The sequence below is a fragment of the Pongo pygmaeus genome, chromosome 4 (genome assembly GCF_028885625.2).
Source record: "Pongo pygmaeus isolate AG05252 chromosome 4, NHGRI_mPonPyg2-v2.0_pri, whole genome shotgun sequence".
In the NCBI taxonomy this organism is placed as follows: Eukaryota; Metazoa; Chordata; class Mammalia; order Primates; family Hominidae; genus Pongo; species Pongo pygmaeus.
In genome coordinates, this window is record NC_072377.2 from 36,345,669 (window position 1) to 36,361,942 (window position 16,274).

Sequence of the window (16,274 nt, forward strand, 5' to 3'; positions counted from 1 at the left end):
CCTGGATGACAGACTCTCCCCAATGAAGACTTCATTTAGTGCTCTCACTGGCAGAAGTTGGGGTCCTGAAGCCTCAGACCCTGCATGTAATTTAAGACAAAGAAAATCCAAGATAGCTCCTTGATTTCTAGAAATGTTATAAAAATTTTATAAAACATTACAACTTTTATATTTTTGTTTTTGAAAGAATCACATACTTTAATATAGTTAACATTTAAATTATCTTTTACTTAAAGCATCCACAATATAAACCTTAAAGGAACCTAAACTTATACCTGTAATGAAGGCCCTCTCTCTGCAAAATAAACCTTAATTCTTCTTGAAGCAATTTCTCAAGAGTGATGAACTATATTTATCCATCTCAAAAGATTCTTGTTGTTACACTTAATTTTATCTTGGAAGCTTCAGAGATATAACTTACCAATTAAAAAGAGAACTATTTTGGATTTAAGCAGCAAATGACATGCATGGCTTGGATGATGGAAACCAAATCAGGTATGTTAAGAAATCAGACTTTTTTTTCCAAATAAGGAAACCTCAAGAGTGTTTTTAGCAACAGCAGCATTGGTGGAATATTTCCACATCCCCCTTCATAACTCCTAAAAAATGTTTTCTTTTTTTAAATCTATAAGGTTGTGTGCACAGTTAAAGTAATCTTCCTTCATAATTACTTAAACATTACACCATCATATAAAATCCTCCAAAGGATTCCCAGTGCTTTCTGGTTCAAATTTGTGATTGTCCCCTTCAAATGGTTCCCTTTACTTCTTTTATTAGTTTCCAACTGGAAATGGCAACTCTGTATCCTCAATGTCACAACTATCAGATTTATTGGACTCAAGTATCTCCCACTAGGCAAACATCTTGTGACAAGTTTGCTGTCAGACAAGTTCACTTTTCTGTCTCCTCCACAATTCCTACTAAGTTAATATTTAAAAATCCATCCCAATTGTGGTAGGCAGGCTCCAAGCTGGTCCCCAGTGATTCCTGCCTCCCTGGTATTCACAATTTTGTGAATACATATACTCACACTCTCTTTCCCACATCATACTAGGGTTGCTCTGTGTGACCAACAGAATATGGCAGCAGTGATGGCATATCACTTCTGAGATCAGGTTAGAAAAGACACTATTGCTTCCACCTTGGCTGTTCTCTTTCTCTCAGATCACCTGCTCTAGAGGAAGAGATAACATGAACAAGCCTTTGGAGAGACCAACATGGTGAGGAACTGAAGCCTTCTGCTAAAAGCCATGTGATGAGCTGGAAAGTGTGTTCTCCAGTTCCAGTCATGTCTTCATATACTGCTGTCCTGGCCAACAGCTTGATTGTCACCTCCTGCCTAAACCAGAAGTAACTAGCTAAGCTACTCTTAGAATCTTGACCTTTATAATCTGTGTGAGGTCATAAATGTTTACATTTAAGATGCTAAACTGAGTGATTTGTTATACAACAATAGTTACCTAATACACTATAGTTACCAAATACACTAATAAAACCACCACGGTCACCAAGACGACATTGATCTATTCTTCTCCTTTGACTTCGTAGCCTAATTATTATATTCTTCTGTTTATTATGTTTATTAAATTGAACATTATATTTTTCTCATTTCTGTTGGACTATAACTGCCTAAAGGGAACCCAATTATTCTTTCAAATATAACAAGTTGATATTATATTACAATACCAAGTACCCTTGGAGCACTTGTTGTTTACCTAAATTATCAGCTCAACTTCATAATACAGAGAAAGACCTTGATACAAAAAGCTATATATGCATATATATATATATAAGGATTTGATATGTTTAATCAAATTTGATTGCACATAAGACTAAAACTGGCTTTAAACTGTCTTAGGTACTACATATATTCACATTTTCATTCTTGACAGTTTTACAAACATAAATGGCTAAAATTTATTGTTTAAATTACTTTTCCTTAATTACTAATGAAATTTGTTTTAGATTACTATCCCCACAGATTTCCTACAAATGCTCAACAATAGGTACTCATGAAATATTACCAGTAAATTTGAGCTCTCACCATCAAACTGTAACCATGTTTCCCTTTTATGTGGTCTTGACTTTCCACCTCTATTCCCATTTTCCCTCATCCTAATTTATCTCTCCATATTACATTTTTATTACATGTGCTTGTTCAATTTCAATTCAAAACTTTTGTCAAATGAGTTTGACAATAAATAAAATTGTTTCAAATCTCATTAATCATCTTAATTCTGCTTATTTTTTCATACTAATTGACTACTAAACCTTATCTAATCACAGAACTGTGTTCATTTAAAACTTGCCTCAATGGGACATGAAAAGATAAGACTCCATACCAATTACTTTTTTTTTTGAGATGGAGTTTAGCTCTTGTTGCCCAGGCTGGAGTGCGATGGCACAATCTCGGCTCACTGCAACCTCCACCTCCCAGGTTCAAGAGATTCTCCTGCCTCAGCCTCCTGAGGAGCTGGGATTACAGGCATGCGCCACCACGCCTGGCTAATTTTGTATTTTTAGTAGAGACGAGGTTTTACCATGTTGGTCAGGCTAGTTTCAAACTCCTGACCTCAGGTGATCTGCCCACCTCAGCCTCTCAAAGTGCTGGAATTACAGGCGTGAGCCACTGTGCCCAGCCACTGATTACTTTTTTATCCAAGAGAATAGATTACAAAATTATAATTTGTATTTTTAAACATAGAATTGTAATACTAGTGACACAAACTACTACACTGTGTAATTCTCTCACACTGTCATATTGCTAAACTTTATTTCCAGGTCTACTTGCACTAGATGGAGCCATGTGACTAGTAACGGCCAACAGAATGTGGACAAAAGTAATGAAAAGGCCTAGTTCCTAAAACTTCCCATGCGATCTTCTATGTTCTCTGTTTTCTCCCCACAAGATGCAGAGGATCCAATAGAAGACTCAGAGACCTTAAAATACGGTAGCAGCCCCTATTTGGCAGCAGGCTTGGTTGCCTGAAAACTCCTTGGACAGTGAGATGAGTTAAAAATAAGCTTTTGCATTCAGTCACTGAGTTCTGGGATTGTTTATTAAACCAATTCATCTCTCTATATTAATACAACCAGTCTTTATTTATATAGCATTTACATTGTGTTAGGTATTATACATCATCCAGAGATTATTAAAGTATAGGGAAGGATGTGCATAGGTTATATGCCAATACTGTGCCATTTTATATGAGGGATGTGAACATCCTCGAATTTTGGTATCTGCAGAGGGTCCTAGACCCAATCCCCCTCAGACACCAAGGGATAAGTGTATATGAAATAATCTGCTCCAGTCACCACCCCCTCCATCTCCTCCTCCTCTCTGGAAGTTTGCAGTAGCTGTTTGTATTCTGACAAACCTTGGTGTAGAACATTTTACCATTAATTATGTGAAACACTTTGTGGGTCCCTTCAATTCAAAGACTCTTGCCTAAGTTTCCTAATTGAAATTTTTAAAAAGTATTAACTGATTCATACTAACTGTGTATATTTATGGAGAACAGGTAATATTTTGATACATGCATACAATGTATAATGATCAAATCAGGGTATTTAGGATATCCATCACCTCAAATATTTGTCATTTGTGTTGAGAATATTTCAAATCTTCTCTTCCAGCTATTTTGAAATGAGGTATTTTGAAATATACAATAAATTGTTAATTATAATCACCCTACTATGCTATTGAACGCTAGAACTTATTCCTTCCATCTAAGTGCATATTTGTACCCATTAACCAACCTCTGTTTATCCCACCTTTCACCCTTCCCAGGCTTTGGTAACTATCACTGTACTCTCTCTCTTCATGAGATCAACTTTTTCAGTTCTCACATATGAATGAAAGCATATGATATTTGTCTTTCTATGCTTGACTTTTTCGCTTCACACAGTGACCTCCAGTTCCATTCAAGTTGCTGCAAATCTCAGGATTTCATTCTTTTTATGGGTGAATAGTACTCCATTGTGTATATATACACATTTTCCATATTCATTTATCTACTGATGGACACTTTGACTCCATACTTGGCTATTGTGAATAGGGTGGCAACAAACATGTGGTGCCAGTATCCCTTTGCTATACTGATTTCCTTTCCTTTGGATAAACAGCCAGTAGTGGGATTGCTAGATTGTATGGGAGTTCTATTTTAGATTTTTGAGAAACCTTCATGCTGTTTTCCATAATGGCTTTACTTATTTATATTACTACCAACAGTGTACAAGAGTTCCCTTTTCTCTACATCCTTGCCAGTATTTCTTATTTTTGTCTTTTTGATAATGGCCATTCTAACTGGGGAGAGATGATATCTCATTGTGGTTTTGATTTGCATTTCCCTGATGATTAGTAACGTTGAGCATTTTTTCATATAGCTGTTGGTCATCTGTATGTCTTTTGAGAAACTTCTATTCAGAGACTTTGCCACTTTTTAATGAGATTATTTGTTTGTTTGTTGTTTGAATTTCTTGTATATTGTGGATATTAGTCCCTTGTTAGATGAATAGTTTGCAAGTATTTTCTCCAATTCTGTAGGCTGTCTCTTCACTCTTGTTTCCTTTGTTATACAGAAGCTTTTGTTTAATATAGTTCCATTTGTCTATTTTGTTTTTGTTGCCTGTGCTTTTGAAGTCTTAGCCATAAAATCTTTGCCTAGACCAACGTGCTGAATAATTTCCCCTGCCTGTTTTGAGAAATCATCATGTATAATTTTTTTATTTTGAACATTTTTCTGTTCCTTTTCTGGAACTACCATTAATCAGATGTGAACATCCTAGATGCTGAGCTATGATTCACTAAGTTTGTATGTTTCTATATATGAAACATTAACTTCATTTATAAACTAAACACAGTGAATCTGAGGAATCTGAGCAGTGACTCTTTATATACCAATCTATATCTTTTTATAAGACTGCTGGTGAAGACAGTCAAATCTACCATCTATTAGTGGTAGCAGTAACTTCTTTCAGTGAGGGATTAAAATTTTTAACTATTATTTTTAAATTGTACTTAATAGTTATTGCAGACTTTCAAAAACAGTAACAGAAGTTCATGTGCGTATAATTTCTTAAGATTTTTTTAAATAGAATTTTTTTTGGAGAAGAACCTTTAAAACACAACATAGACACATATTTTAGAAACATGCTAACCTATTAAGCTGTAAGTCACCATGAAAAACTCTGGAATAAGGGGATATAAACATCAGGTACCATGAGAGAGCAGAGGCAGAAAGCAAAAATGTAAAAGTAGCTTTTCCTGATAAATTTATCCAGAAAATAAAACACAGGAGAAAACTGTATCTTTTTATACAGTCTACAAATATTTAAGATTTCTCTTGGGATATTCTTGCATCAATTAAAGTCCTACATTTGCTAGAAAAAGTGGGAAAATATGGCTCAAAATGGAGAATTCGCTTTAACCCTCCTAAGAAAAAAAGCTGCCAAATCACCTTATGCTAATATTCTCTAAGCTACACAAATACTTCAGGCACAAATGCTAAGGCTGGAATGAAAAATTTCCCAATAAATATATTTAATATATTTAAGTATAACTATATAACATGTATAACCATCATAATCTTCCACAGATTAGCTCATTTCATCTCTACTGCTTTTTTTTTTTGACATTTCAAAGATTAAGGCCAAGAATCTTTTCTCAAACATCAACTATCTTATCAGATACTTTACAATCCTTCCCTAATCAGCTAGTTTTCAAATCTGTCCTAGAAAACATTTCTTCTAGAAATATGCTATTATTTCTTACTTCAGATTCTAATAAACTTTACAACTGAAGTAATTCACTGTACTTTGTTAAGTGCTATTAATGACACTAAAAACAAGTTAATCATAAATTATTACATGAAAAAATTTGAGGTCAAAGGAACTATGAGTTAAATATTTCCCCAAACACATCTGATGCCCAATCCACCTACTTTCATCATGAGCTCTTTCAATGTTAAGGGCTCTATTGTGCTGATTCAAGCTTAGCTGCTGCTCGTGAAGGTCCACAGGAACAGGGTTTATGCCAGTCCCTTCAAGGTATAACCTGATTCTCTGCCTCCACAACCACCTTAGAAAAGTGAAGAAAAGGCAAATTATGTTAAAATAGAATAAATTAAAGAGTAGACATTATAATAATTTAACCAAATTAAATAGTTAATAAAAACTAGTTACTAGTTATTCCATGAATAAATTATATCAGAAACACCTAAAGCCTATAGCTTCCTTATCAATGACAGATTTGAATATTTATTCTCTTTTCAATTATAACAGAAACACCTAATGTGCTTGTACAAAATCTCCCAAGTAACTTAAGTCAAACTCTATCAAGAACCCATAAAGTCCAAGATACTGAGCTAGATACAGCTTGTACTTTGCTCAGCAAAAAATATTATACAAAAAGGAAAGCATTCATAAATTAAAATAATATTGTGTTCAGATGGCTGGATTAGATAAAAATCCCTCTCCACAAATTTTGTAATGGAGGTTTTTTTAAAACAATAAAAGGAAAAAAGGATTAAGAAACAATAAATAAAACAGTTTTGATTACACCTAAAAATTTAAATAACATCTCTGGTAAAAGGAAAAAAAATCAGGTTTAATTGATTTCAAAACCGATAATCAATGTATCGAAAGTCAGTGGGACAGATTCTGCTAGGTAAGTATACAAAAATATACTTCCACTTGGTAGTTATAAATTAGCCATTTCTAAAGTTGTCAAACTTCTGAAATGACTAGAAACTAGAATTATTGGTAATGAAATGACTCTTGAAAAGAAGATCTAATACAACTTCACAAACATCTGTGGGAAAAGCTTTCCCCAACTATAAAATCTAGTCCAAGTCAGGAAATAAAAAGTAGTCCAACTTGGCTCTCTCAAATATAATTGGCCAACCTCATGCTCCTTCCTCCACCTTCCTCTTTTCCTGATGGTCTGACCACTGAACACATTAAGTAAAAGAAACTTTTAAAAATCCCATCCCCACTGCTTAAGAAATACTTTTATGTGAGACAGATACCAGGAATCTCAGCATGGTTGGATTAAATCCAGCTCTCAATCATTACTAGATGGGAGATAAAGATAAAAAATATAAAATCCGAAAATTCAAACAATTTTAGCCAAAGTTTTAATTAACCTTTGCACTAAACTGATATGGACATGTAACAAGGTTAAGAAAGTAGAGACATGGCTGCTATCTCACTGAAGGAGAAAAAAAATTTCTATATGCAGTTATATTATAGGCCAACCAATATTTGTCAGGGTTTCTCTCCACAATTCCAACTGGACTAGGAGAAGGTAAATTAGATCTATTTGTGACTCAGCTAATACATTACTTTTAATGGCTACTGTTATATCTATGGAGTAATCCAAACATTATCTGATTTGTTCTGGTTTTTTGTGTGTTTGTTTGTTTTGAGACACAGTCTCACTCTGTTGCCCAGACTGGAGTGCAGTGGCATGATCTCGGCTCACTGGAACCTCTACCTCCTGGGCTCAAGTGATCCTCTCACCTCAGCCCCTCAAGTAGCTGGGACTACAGGTGCTTGCCACCATGCCCAGCTAATTTCTGTATTTTTTGTAGAAACAAGGTTTCACCATGTTGCCCAGGCTGGTCTCAAACTCCTGAGCTCAAGTAATCCACCCACATCGGCCTCCCAAAGTACTGGGATTACAGGCATGAGACACAGTGCCCTGCCTGACTTGTTCTGTTTTTTAACAGCATTATTAATGGCACATACTTATTAAGATACTTACATAAGAACAACCGTAAGAAATTCCTACCTGAACTCACCACGATAGAACTTCTGTAAGGCTTCTGGAAAGGAATGTGTATATCGAACGGGCAGGCATAAATGACCCTCAGACCTATATTTTAACAGGAATTTTTTGGTGATATAAAGAGGAATAGAAAAAAGGTGAAGCAAAAACATTTAATCAAAAGGTATCATTAAGCTATAAAAATAAAAAATGAAATTCTAAAAATTTCTACTCTATATTCCATTTTTTTGCCACAAAATTGTGTTCTTTCAACAAAAACAAAAAAGACCAGATAGAATTAGTAGTCTACATCCAGCTTTAATGCCATAATACATAATAATATGTGAGTTTCTACATTACAATGAAACTAAAAATAGCAGCAAATCTGCTACTAATTACCCTGTAAAGTTATTTAATGGTACAGTGTTGTTCAAATCATTACATTATTTAACTACTAACCTTCAAATTTTTATTCTAACTTTTAAATTATTTAACTATTAACTTTGGGCAAGTCACTTTAGCATCAGCTTTCTCATCTCCAAAATCAGGATAAACCAGCAATCTCAAAAGGAATCAAAATATTTATGTGAAATGTTTTGAACCATAATCCTTTTTGAAATGTCATTTAAGATATCCTAAGTCACTAAAAAAGAACTGAGAAAGCTTAATCCAATGTAATCCTTCATTTATTCAAAAATACATAAATAATGAAACTCCTTTAAGGAGTTCATAGCTTGATATGGAAGACAAATTAAAACAAATCATTGCAAATTATAAGGTGGTAAGATTGCCTATTGGTTGGTGTAAATGAGAGTATGTGGCACCTAAAGATGTCCAAAAGGCTCAGTCATCATCATTTAATGATACTCCAATCTTGAAGAAAAGGCTGAGGGTAGGCTTAGCAAAACAAACTCCTGATAATAAATGTAAATCAACTTGTAAGCGTGAAGAGCACAGAAAAGTGTTTTTACAAAGTTGTCAATAGTCAACTTCTTTATCTAAGCGGGTCAACACTGAGGTTAAGAAAGCGTAAGGCCTAGGTTTTTAAATTTTTATATTCATTGTAATAGTTCACACAATGTTAAGTATATAAAAGGTATCAACAGTCATTTGATAGAATAATACCTACTGAGGTCAACTGCAAGTCTAAAACCCTTGTAGAGAGAAGACTTTCTCATGAGGTTACAGTCAGATATCAGCTAGGGCGGCAGGCATCTGAAGGCTTGACTTGGGCTAGCACGACCACTTCCAGGGTTGCTCACTCACATGGCTGGCAAATTGGTGCTGGCTGTTGGCAGGAGGCCTCAATCACCCTCCACGTGAGCCTCTCCACAGAGCTGCCTGTGAGTATCCTCACATCATGGTGGCTGTCCTACCCCACAATGAACAATCCTAAAGACCAATACAGATGCTGCAATACTATTTATGACCTGGCCTTGGAACCTACACATTCTCACACCATATTCTACTGGTCACGCAGGCCATCCTTGATTGAATATTGGGGGCAGGGAGGAGTACATTAAAGGGTACCTAAATACTAGGAAGCTACCTTGGAGGCTGACTACCACATGCCCTCTATCCCGTTTTGAATATTAAGCTTTCAAATGTTGTAATTATTTACCAGGCTCAGCAGAGTGGCTGTAGAATACAGAAGAGATGGATAGAAATTACACATTTGATTTAGATGAGTCCATGTGAGTGGGCCATCTTGAAAGTGGATCCTCCAGCCCAAGTCAAGCCTTCAGATGCCTACAGACCAAGCTGACATCTGCTTATCCTCAGGAGAGATCTCAAGCCAAAACCACCCAACCAAACTGCTCCTGAACTCCTGACATGTGCAACCCATAAGAAATAATACACTGTTACTGTCATAAGCCTCTAAGTTTTGGGGTGATTTGTTATGCAACATTTGACAACTAATAAATAGGAGAAAAAACTTAAGTTGAATATTAACTTCTGGGCTTTTTTTAAGGACTGAGACACCACTATATTTAAGATAAAGAAATCAGACAACTTGAAGCATACACAAAACCAGAAGGCAATTTAATATATCTGCCTGGAGGCAAGAAGAGAAACCAAAGAACTTCTAACACCTGTTATTCTAGCTAGAAAATAGAGAAGAGATGACAATATTAACAATTGCTTGCCAGCTTCAAATTCCCACAAATTTGTGAATATGAAGCCAGTTTTCAAAAGAAAATATAGTTCAATAAACTGTGTAACATATGATAACTAAAGTGATCTTTTACCTTAATGATATAAAAATAAGCCATTAAGAAGTTCTAAAACCCACATGCATCAACACTGATGGCAATTAAAAATTAATTACTGAACCAATGATCTCTATTATTTACATTCAGGGAATATTTACTCAGCTAGACTGGGGTTCTATCCCTATTCCCTAAAATCACTTAATTAATCATTCATTTTTCAAGGGTTTATTACCTACCAGCTATGTATAAAACTATGCTAGTGACAGAGAAATTAAAATACAAGGTCCTATACTCAAGGAACTTATAGTCTAATGGAAGAGAAAAAGAGACAGAAAATAAATATATAGGGATAAGTGCTTTCTGTGGAGGGAATTACAACCCAGGAGAAACACCAGTCTTGAACAAACAAGAAACACAGAAGTGAGTAAGTGGTATAAGGGAACTTTTGACAAAAGCACATACAAAGGCATGGGTGGGTGGGTTAGGGGGACATAGGCCTTCTAGAGAACTCTTTCACCTACTCTCAAATCGTGCCTTGGGTCTTACATATCAACAAAGCTCCCCACCAGAGTAAAAGCATCCCTGTGTGAGCCTCTAACCAGCATGTTGGTGGACACTCATATAGTTACATTTTGCAGTTAAGAACAGCCTTTTAGAAAGGATCCCAGGCTGATTCTAGTTTCCAAAAATATATTTTTTAAGCTAAAGAATGTGTCATGCCTGTGGACATATGAGGACAGGTGAAACTAGAAAAGCAAACAGGTAAGAGACAGTGAAAGATAATATGTATTATGTATCCTGAAGGTCATGGGAAACTCTAAAAGATTTAATAAGAAGTGGATATAATCAATTAGATCTGCACTTTAGAAAGAAGACTAAGGCAATGTGTAAAGGATGAGTTAGAAGGAGACAGACTGTAAGCTAGTTCAGTAATTTAAACAAACTATAAAGGGCTGAGCTATTTTTAGTGGCAGTGAGGATGGCAAGAGATGGACTCAAAATTAAGTTCCCTAGAACTTAGGACCAATTTGATGATAGAGTGAGGGAGAGGTAGTTACAGCTTCAGCACAGATGATTTCATTCATTAAGAATGATGGGAGAGAGGAGAGTTTATTTGTACATGTTACATTTTTAATACCACTGGATATATCCAAAGTAGAGGCCAGTGTGGCTAGAATAGAATGAAGGGAAAAATAATAGGCAATAAGGACAGAGAATGGTAAAGGGCCAGATAATGTACAGCCTGTACGTCACATTTAAGGTGACCAACTGTCCCCTGGTTTGCCGGGGACTGACATTCTCCAGGGACACAGGACTTTCAGTGCTAAAACCAGGAAAGTTCCAAGAAAACCAGGAGAAGTTTGTCACCCTATTCATAGTAAAAAAGTAGATTTTACCCTAAGTTAGATGGGGAGCCACGACAAAAAAAAATCTAGGCAGAAAAGTCACATAATATTATCAAACTTCCATAAAATAATCACGCTGGCTGCAGTGGGGAGAAGAACTAAGAAAACTCTAAGGGTAAGAATGGAAGCAAGAAGATCAGTGTTGGAATAAAGATTCTGGAGTCCCAGGGTACTCCAATAATACCACAGTATTAATCAGCCTCCCTAGAGACAATATAGGAATTGAAGAAGAAAAAAGATGGCCCAGAGCACAATATGTAAAAACACCAGTATTTAGCCAGTAACCAAATAGTAAGATCCTTCAAAAGAGATACAAAGAAGTAGTCACAGAGATAGGAAGAAAGAGGTATCATAAATGCCAACAAAGTACAGTTGAAATAAGGGAACAGCACCAAAACTTCCCAGAAATCAGGTAAGACAAGGACTAAAATATCCAGTAGATTTGGTAAGTAGGATATCACTGATCTCTAAGGCAAAAGCAATGTCAATGAACTGGTTGGGGGCAAATCCACAAAAAAACTGCAAAGTTTTAGAAAATAACTGAGAACTGAAGAAGTGGAGATACCAAGCTTGGGGATAAGTGGAAGGAAAAGAGATAATAACCAAGAGAGTGACACAGGATAAAGGATTTTTAAAATTTTCTTGAAAAACAGGAGTCTTGAACAAGTCTTTTTAGGCTAAAAGGAGTCAAGTGTGACAGGAGAGAAAAAAAAGACAAGACAGGACAAGATTTTTTTAAGCAGGAGAAAAGGTGAAGTAGTTCTAATCCAGTGACTTTCAATTCCTCTGTGAAAAAAAGGTGGGTTTATTGAAAAAAGAAGGATAAGGGAAGCAAAGTGAATGCAAAAGTTGAACTACTGAAGCAGCCACCACAGAGAATGGGGAAGAGAGATGAGTAGGGCTACATAGGAAGTTTGTGTACAACTCTAAGTCCACCGCTAAGTGCTGAAGACTACAAACTGGAAGTGCCACCAAACCCAATGATCTTTTTTTCCCCAGATGACCATAGCAGTACTGATGAAGAAGTAGAAAGGATGATGGTCAGATTGATCTAGAATTGTGCAGAAAGATAATGATGAAGAAACATTTGCATTTTGGGAGGCCAAGGTGGGTGGATCACTTGAGATCAGGAGTTTGAGACCAGCCTGGCCAACATGGTGAAACCCCATCTCTACTAAAAGTACAAAAATTAGCCAGGTGTGGTGGTGCATGCCTGTAGTCCCAGCCACTCAGGAGGCTGAGGCAGAAGAATTGCTTGAACCCAGGAGGCAGAGGTTGCAGTGCACTGAGAGTGGGCCACTGCACTCCAGCCTGGGCAACAGAGCAAGACTCTGTCTCAGAAAAAAAAAAAAAAAGAAAGAAAGAAAGAAATATTTAAGAAAGTGAATGAAGTGAGGAAGAAATAAGTGGAGAAAATGGAGGGGATCAAGATAATGAAAGTCAAAGGGCAGATTTAGTGGGATAAAGTAGTAAGACTGCTGTTAAGGTAGGAGGCTAAAGTCAGAGTGGAATTAATTAGGATTGTAGAGATAGGGAATTCCAGATCACCATAAAGTCCAGGTATAGTCATGACTGTGGGTGGCTAAAACAGAATGAGGATAAATATCACGAAGCTAAGGAAGTTAAAAAAAAAAGTGCCAATAGTGTCTGAATAGGTCTTTTTATTAAGTCAGTAAAGTCACCATCCCCCAAAAAAATCAGTGGTAGCATAATGAGGAATATAAATACAAGCCATAAGGAAGGGCAGAAAATGGATCATTATTAACTTGTCCCTCCTCAGCAATACCAAAGGTCCCCAACACTCACCTGGGTCAAGAACTCAGGTCTATTATGCCACAGATCCTACTCCCAAACTACCTGGGAAGCTAAAATGTAAGAACTGGTCCATCCCATAACATAATTTCCTACCACCAATGCCAGCTAGATGTATATATATTTTTCATGCCTGAGCTTAAAACTAGAGCTATATCCTTGAAAACAACTACATAAAAGACAATCCTACTCAATTCTACATACCTAAATTTCATTACTAGAATGCTTCTGGAACATGGTTCTAATGTTCATGGTGGCCAGGAACAATGATGCTTCCACTTAGACACCATATACCTAGTAAAATATCTGTAGCAACAGAGCCCAAGAATGTGAACATGGTCAAGAAAATAAAAAATAGCTTCCAAATTTTAAGACAGAACATAAAAAGATACTATGCAAGCAAAGCAGAAATGCATGTATGTATAACCTAAAAAAAAATTTAAAAGCACACCACACAAATCAAACAAAAAGTATATGTTCTTTCTTACCGTTCTGGATCAGTGTTTACCCCTATAACTGGTTTAAGTCTGTCCAAGACTTTACTTGCTGCCAGCAGCATTGTGCCATCACCTAAGGAACATAAGACAAAATACAAGACATAATTAGATTTCTGTTATAAATCTAGTTTTTGGCCATTTTGAAAATTAGTAGTTTTAACAATCATACCCCACCCTGCTAACTGCTATAGCCTATCCCACTCCCTTTCTACCTATTATACCTTTGGATTCTCTCTCCCACTCTAATCCAGGATTTCATAAGTGGCAAGATTACATTTAGGCAGAATAATTATTTGTTGTGGGGACACTGTAGAATGTTTTAGAGGTAGTCCCTTTACATACCAGTAGCACCCCACAGTTGGTAACCACTAATCTAATCCAAAAATTTCTGTTAGCCAATCTTCTTTCCTTCTCCCATAACACCAGTCCAAATTCACAAATTATTTTAATAAAAGCATATCCAATGTGTCCAACTTCAAATTCTTCTCTTCAACACCTGCTGTCAACTTAAAGCTTTAGAAACAGTAGCCATTAACTTAAAGTTCAGAAAAAAGTAAGTACAAGTATTTTGGGACCAAAGAGGAATAGAATTTACCTCATCTCATTAAACTCTTTATCAACTTCATTTTTTTCTTAAAACTGCCATAATTATACCAAAATACAATAACTAATCCTTTGAATCATATTTGAAGTTAAATGCATACCTTAAATATACACAAGGAACCTCATAGTAACATCATTCATTTAAAAAGTAGCCTTGTATAAAACAGAAGTTTTAAACCTGATCATAACAATCCAAAAATGTATTTAATGGTAAGACTCTGAAGGCTTCAATATAGCTAGACCCTAGGGTATCTGGAAATAATGTGTATTAAACATTTGTATATGCCAACATCTTTACTTCTGTAAAATTATTACCTCCTGCAGCTATGACAGCATCTGCCCATCGAACAGTCTCTTCATCATATTCTCTCCTCTTTACTAGACGAACCTCAATTCCTTCATTCCTAGGATAAAAAAGGAAAGGTTATATGAAATTTCCACTAATAATATATATAACAGGGGTATGTTTTCTGAGAGGCAGATGATTACAATAGAGATGTAAAATAAATTTGTGTCTTATAAACAAATTTACATGGAGCTTTATCTTGAACGACATTATCTTTGTTTTCATTTAATTACAACAGCCAATTAACTATGATAATTAAGGAAGCATATGAATAAATCGAAAGTTATATCCCAAATCTCCATGTGCTTTAAAAGCTTTTATAACCACTAGTGAATAGCAATATTGGTTAGAATTTCATCTTCTCTACTCCTTCTAATGCTTAAATTCGTAATACAAAAATGGTCCAGAAGACTAACACCTTAGAGTGACAATTTTTTAAACTATAAAACTGAATGGCCATTATTTTAAATCCAACAAATATTCATTGAGTACCAGACACCGGAATAGTGACTAAATACTTTGTAATTCGCATGTTTCTCACACTGACTCTCTTGTACACACATAATTGTGTTTAGTTCTGAATTAACTGAAGTTTCTGTAATTTTTGGACAGAAGTTTCTATAATTTTCAAACACTCAAAAATATTATTACAATGAACACTCATATAATCCACTAGTCTGTTTTAATAAATAAAACATTATACAGTTGAAGCCAGCTGTGTAACTGAATTAACTCTGCAGAAGATGCATTTCTCTGGAAGACCAAATAATTGAAAACACCTGTGACATTTTCAGAGAACAATAAATATTTCTTTAAAGATGCTATAAAATCAGATCCATTAACCTTGATATAATTTTCTGAAAATGATTTTATAATAACAATCATCACTAAAAATCTAAGAATGGGCTGCTAGTACAAAATAAAAACTGGAAATCCTGAATATAAAATCCAACCCAAGACCCAATCCCATAGACTTACCGTAAACTATCTATAATATGTTCTACATTTTTGGTGTGAATATGATGTCGTTCAAGAAGTCCACTGTAACTAGAGCCTTTCAATGCAAGCTATATCAAAACAAAAGAAATGTTGTTTTACTAATATATATTACACATGATGTTCTAATATTATGATTTTTAAAAGCCCCATATAAAATATAATTTTTTGAAAATATATTTCAATAACTACCTGTGAAACCTACAAGTACAAATTGAACTAGAAAGCCTGGTATCAGAAAATTATAATTTGGCTTTAATACCAAATACAGCATTATGTTTTCAGAATCATATAGTCACCAGGATCTCAAAATCTTATGTTTTACAGCTTAAGTTTTTTATTTGATGACTTTTTTTTTTTTTTTTTTTGAGATGGAGTCTTGCTCTGTCGCCCAGGCTGGAGTGCAGTGGTGCGATCTCAGCTCACTGCAAGCTCCGCCTCCCGGGTTCATGCCATTCTCCTGCCTCAGCCTTGATGACTTTTTAACACACTGCATATGGCTACTTGATGACCAAAGATAAACTAATACTTGTAGAGGCGGTTAGATGACCTTTGTTCCACTTAGATTTGCTTCTCTCTTGTTCTCAGATTTATAAACTCTATTTGGAATTTACCTTATGCAATCTAAACAAA

At 35.4% G+C, this 16,274-nt stretch overlaps 2 protein-coding genes across 8 annotated transcripts in view; one reads left to right on the forward strand and one right to left on the reverse strand.

The window, feature by feature from the left end:
- SKP2 (S-phase kinase associated protein 2) overlaps window positions 1-16,274 on the forward strand; it is a 134,105-nt gene that overhangs the window by 60,449 nt on the left and 57,382 nt on the right. The window contains exon 11 of one of the 2 annotated variants that reach the window (XM_063664724.1): window positions 9,393-9,467. The exons of the other annotated variant lie outside the window; for it this stretch is intronic. Coding sequence (XP_063520794.1) covers window positions 9,393-9,452 — 60 coding nt within the window. The 3' untranslated portion in view covers window positions 9,453-9,467. Of the gene's footprint in view, window positions 1-9,392; window positions 9,468-16,274 lie in introns of those variants that run through there. 2 annotated transcript variants of the gene reach the window in all.
- The window catches only part of NADK2 (NAD kinase 2, mitochondrial), a 51,200-nt gene that overhangs the window by 19,486 nt on the left and 15,440 nt on the right, over window positions 1-16,274 (reverse strand). For all 6 annotated transcript variants that reach the window (XM_063664721.1, XM_063664720.1, XM_054487059.2 and 3 more), the window contains 6 exons: window positions 15,624-15,712; window positions 14,615-14,703; window positions 13,688-13,769; window positions 7,793-7,876; window positions 5,943-6,079; window positions 2-80 (listed from right to left, as the gene is read on the reverse strand). In XM_063664721.1, the coding sequence (XP_063520791.1) occupies window positions 2-80; window positions 5,943-6,079; window positions 7,793-7,876; window positions 13,688-13,758 (371 nt within the window). In that variant the 5' untranslated portion in view covers window positions 13,759-13,769; window positions 14,615-14,703; window positions 15,624-15,712. The remainder of the gene's footprint in view (window position 1; window positions 81-5,942; window positions 6,080-7,792; window positions 7,877-13,687; window positions 13,770-14,614; window positions 14,704-15,623; window positions 15,713-16,274) is intronic.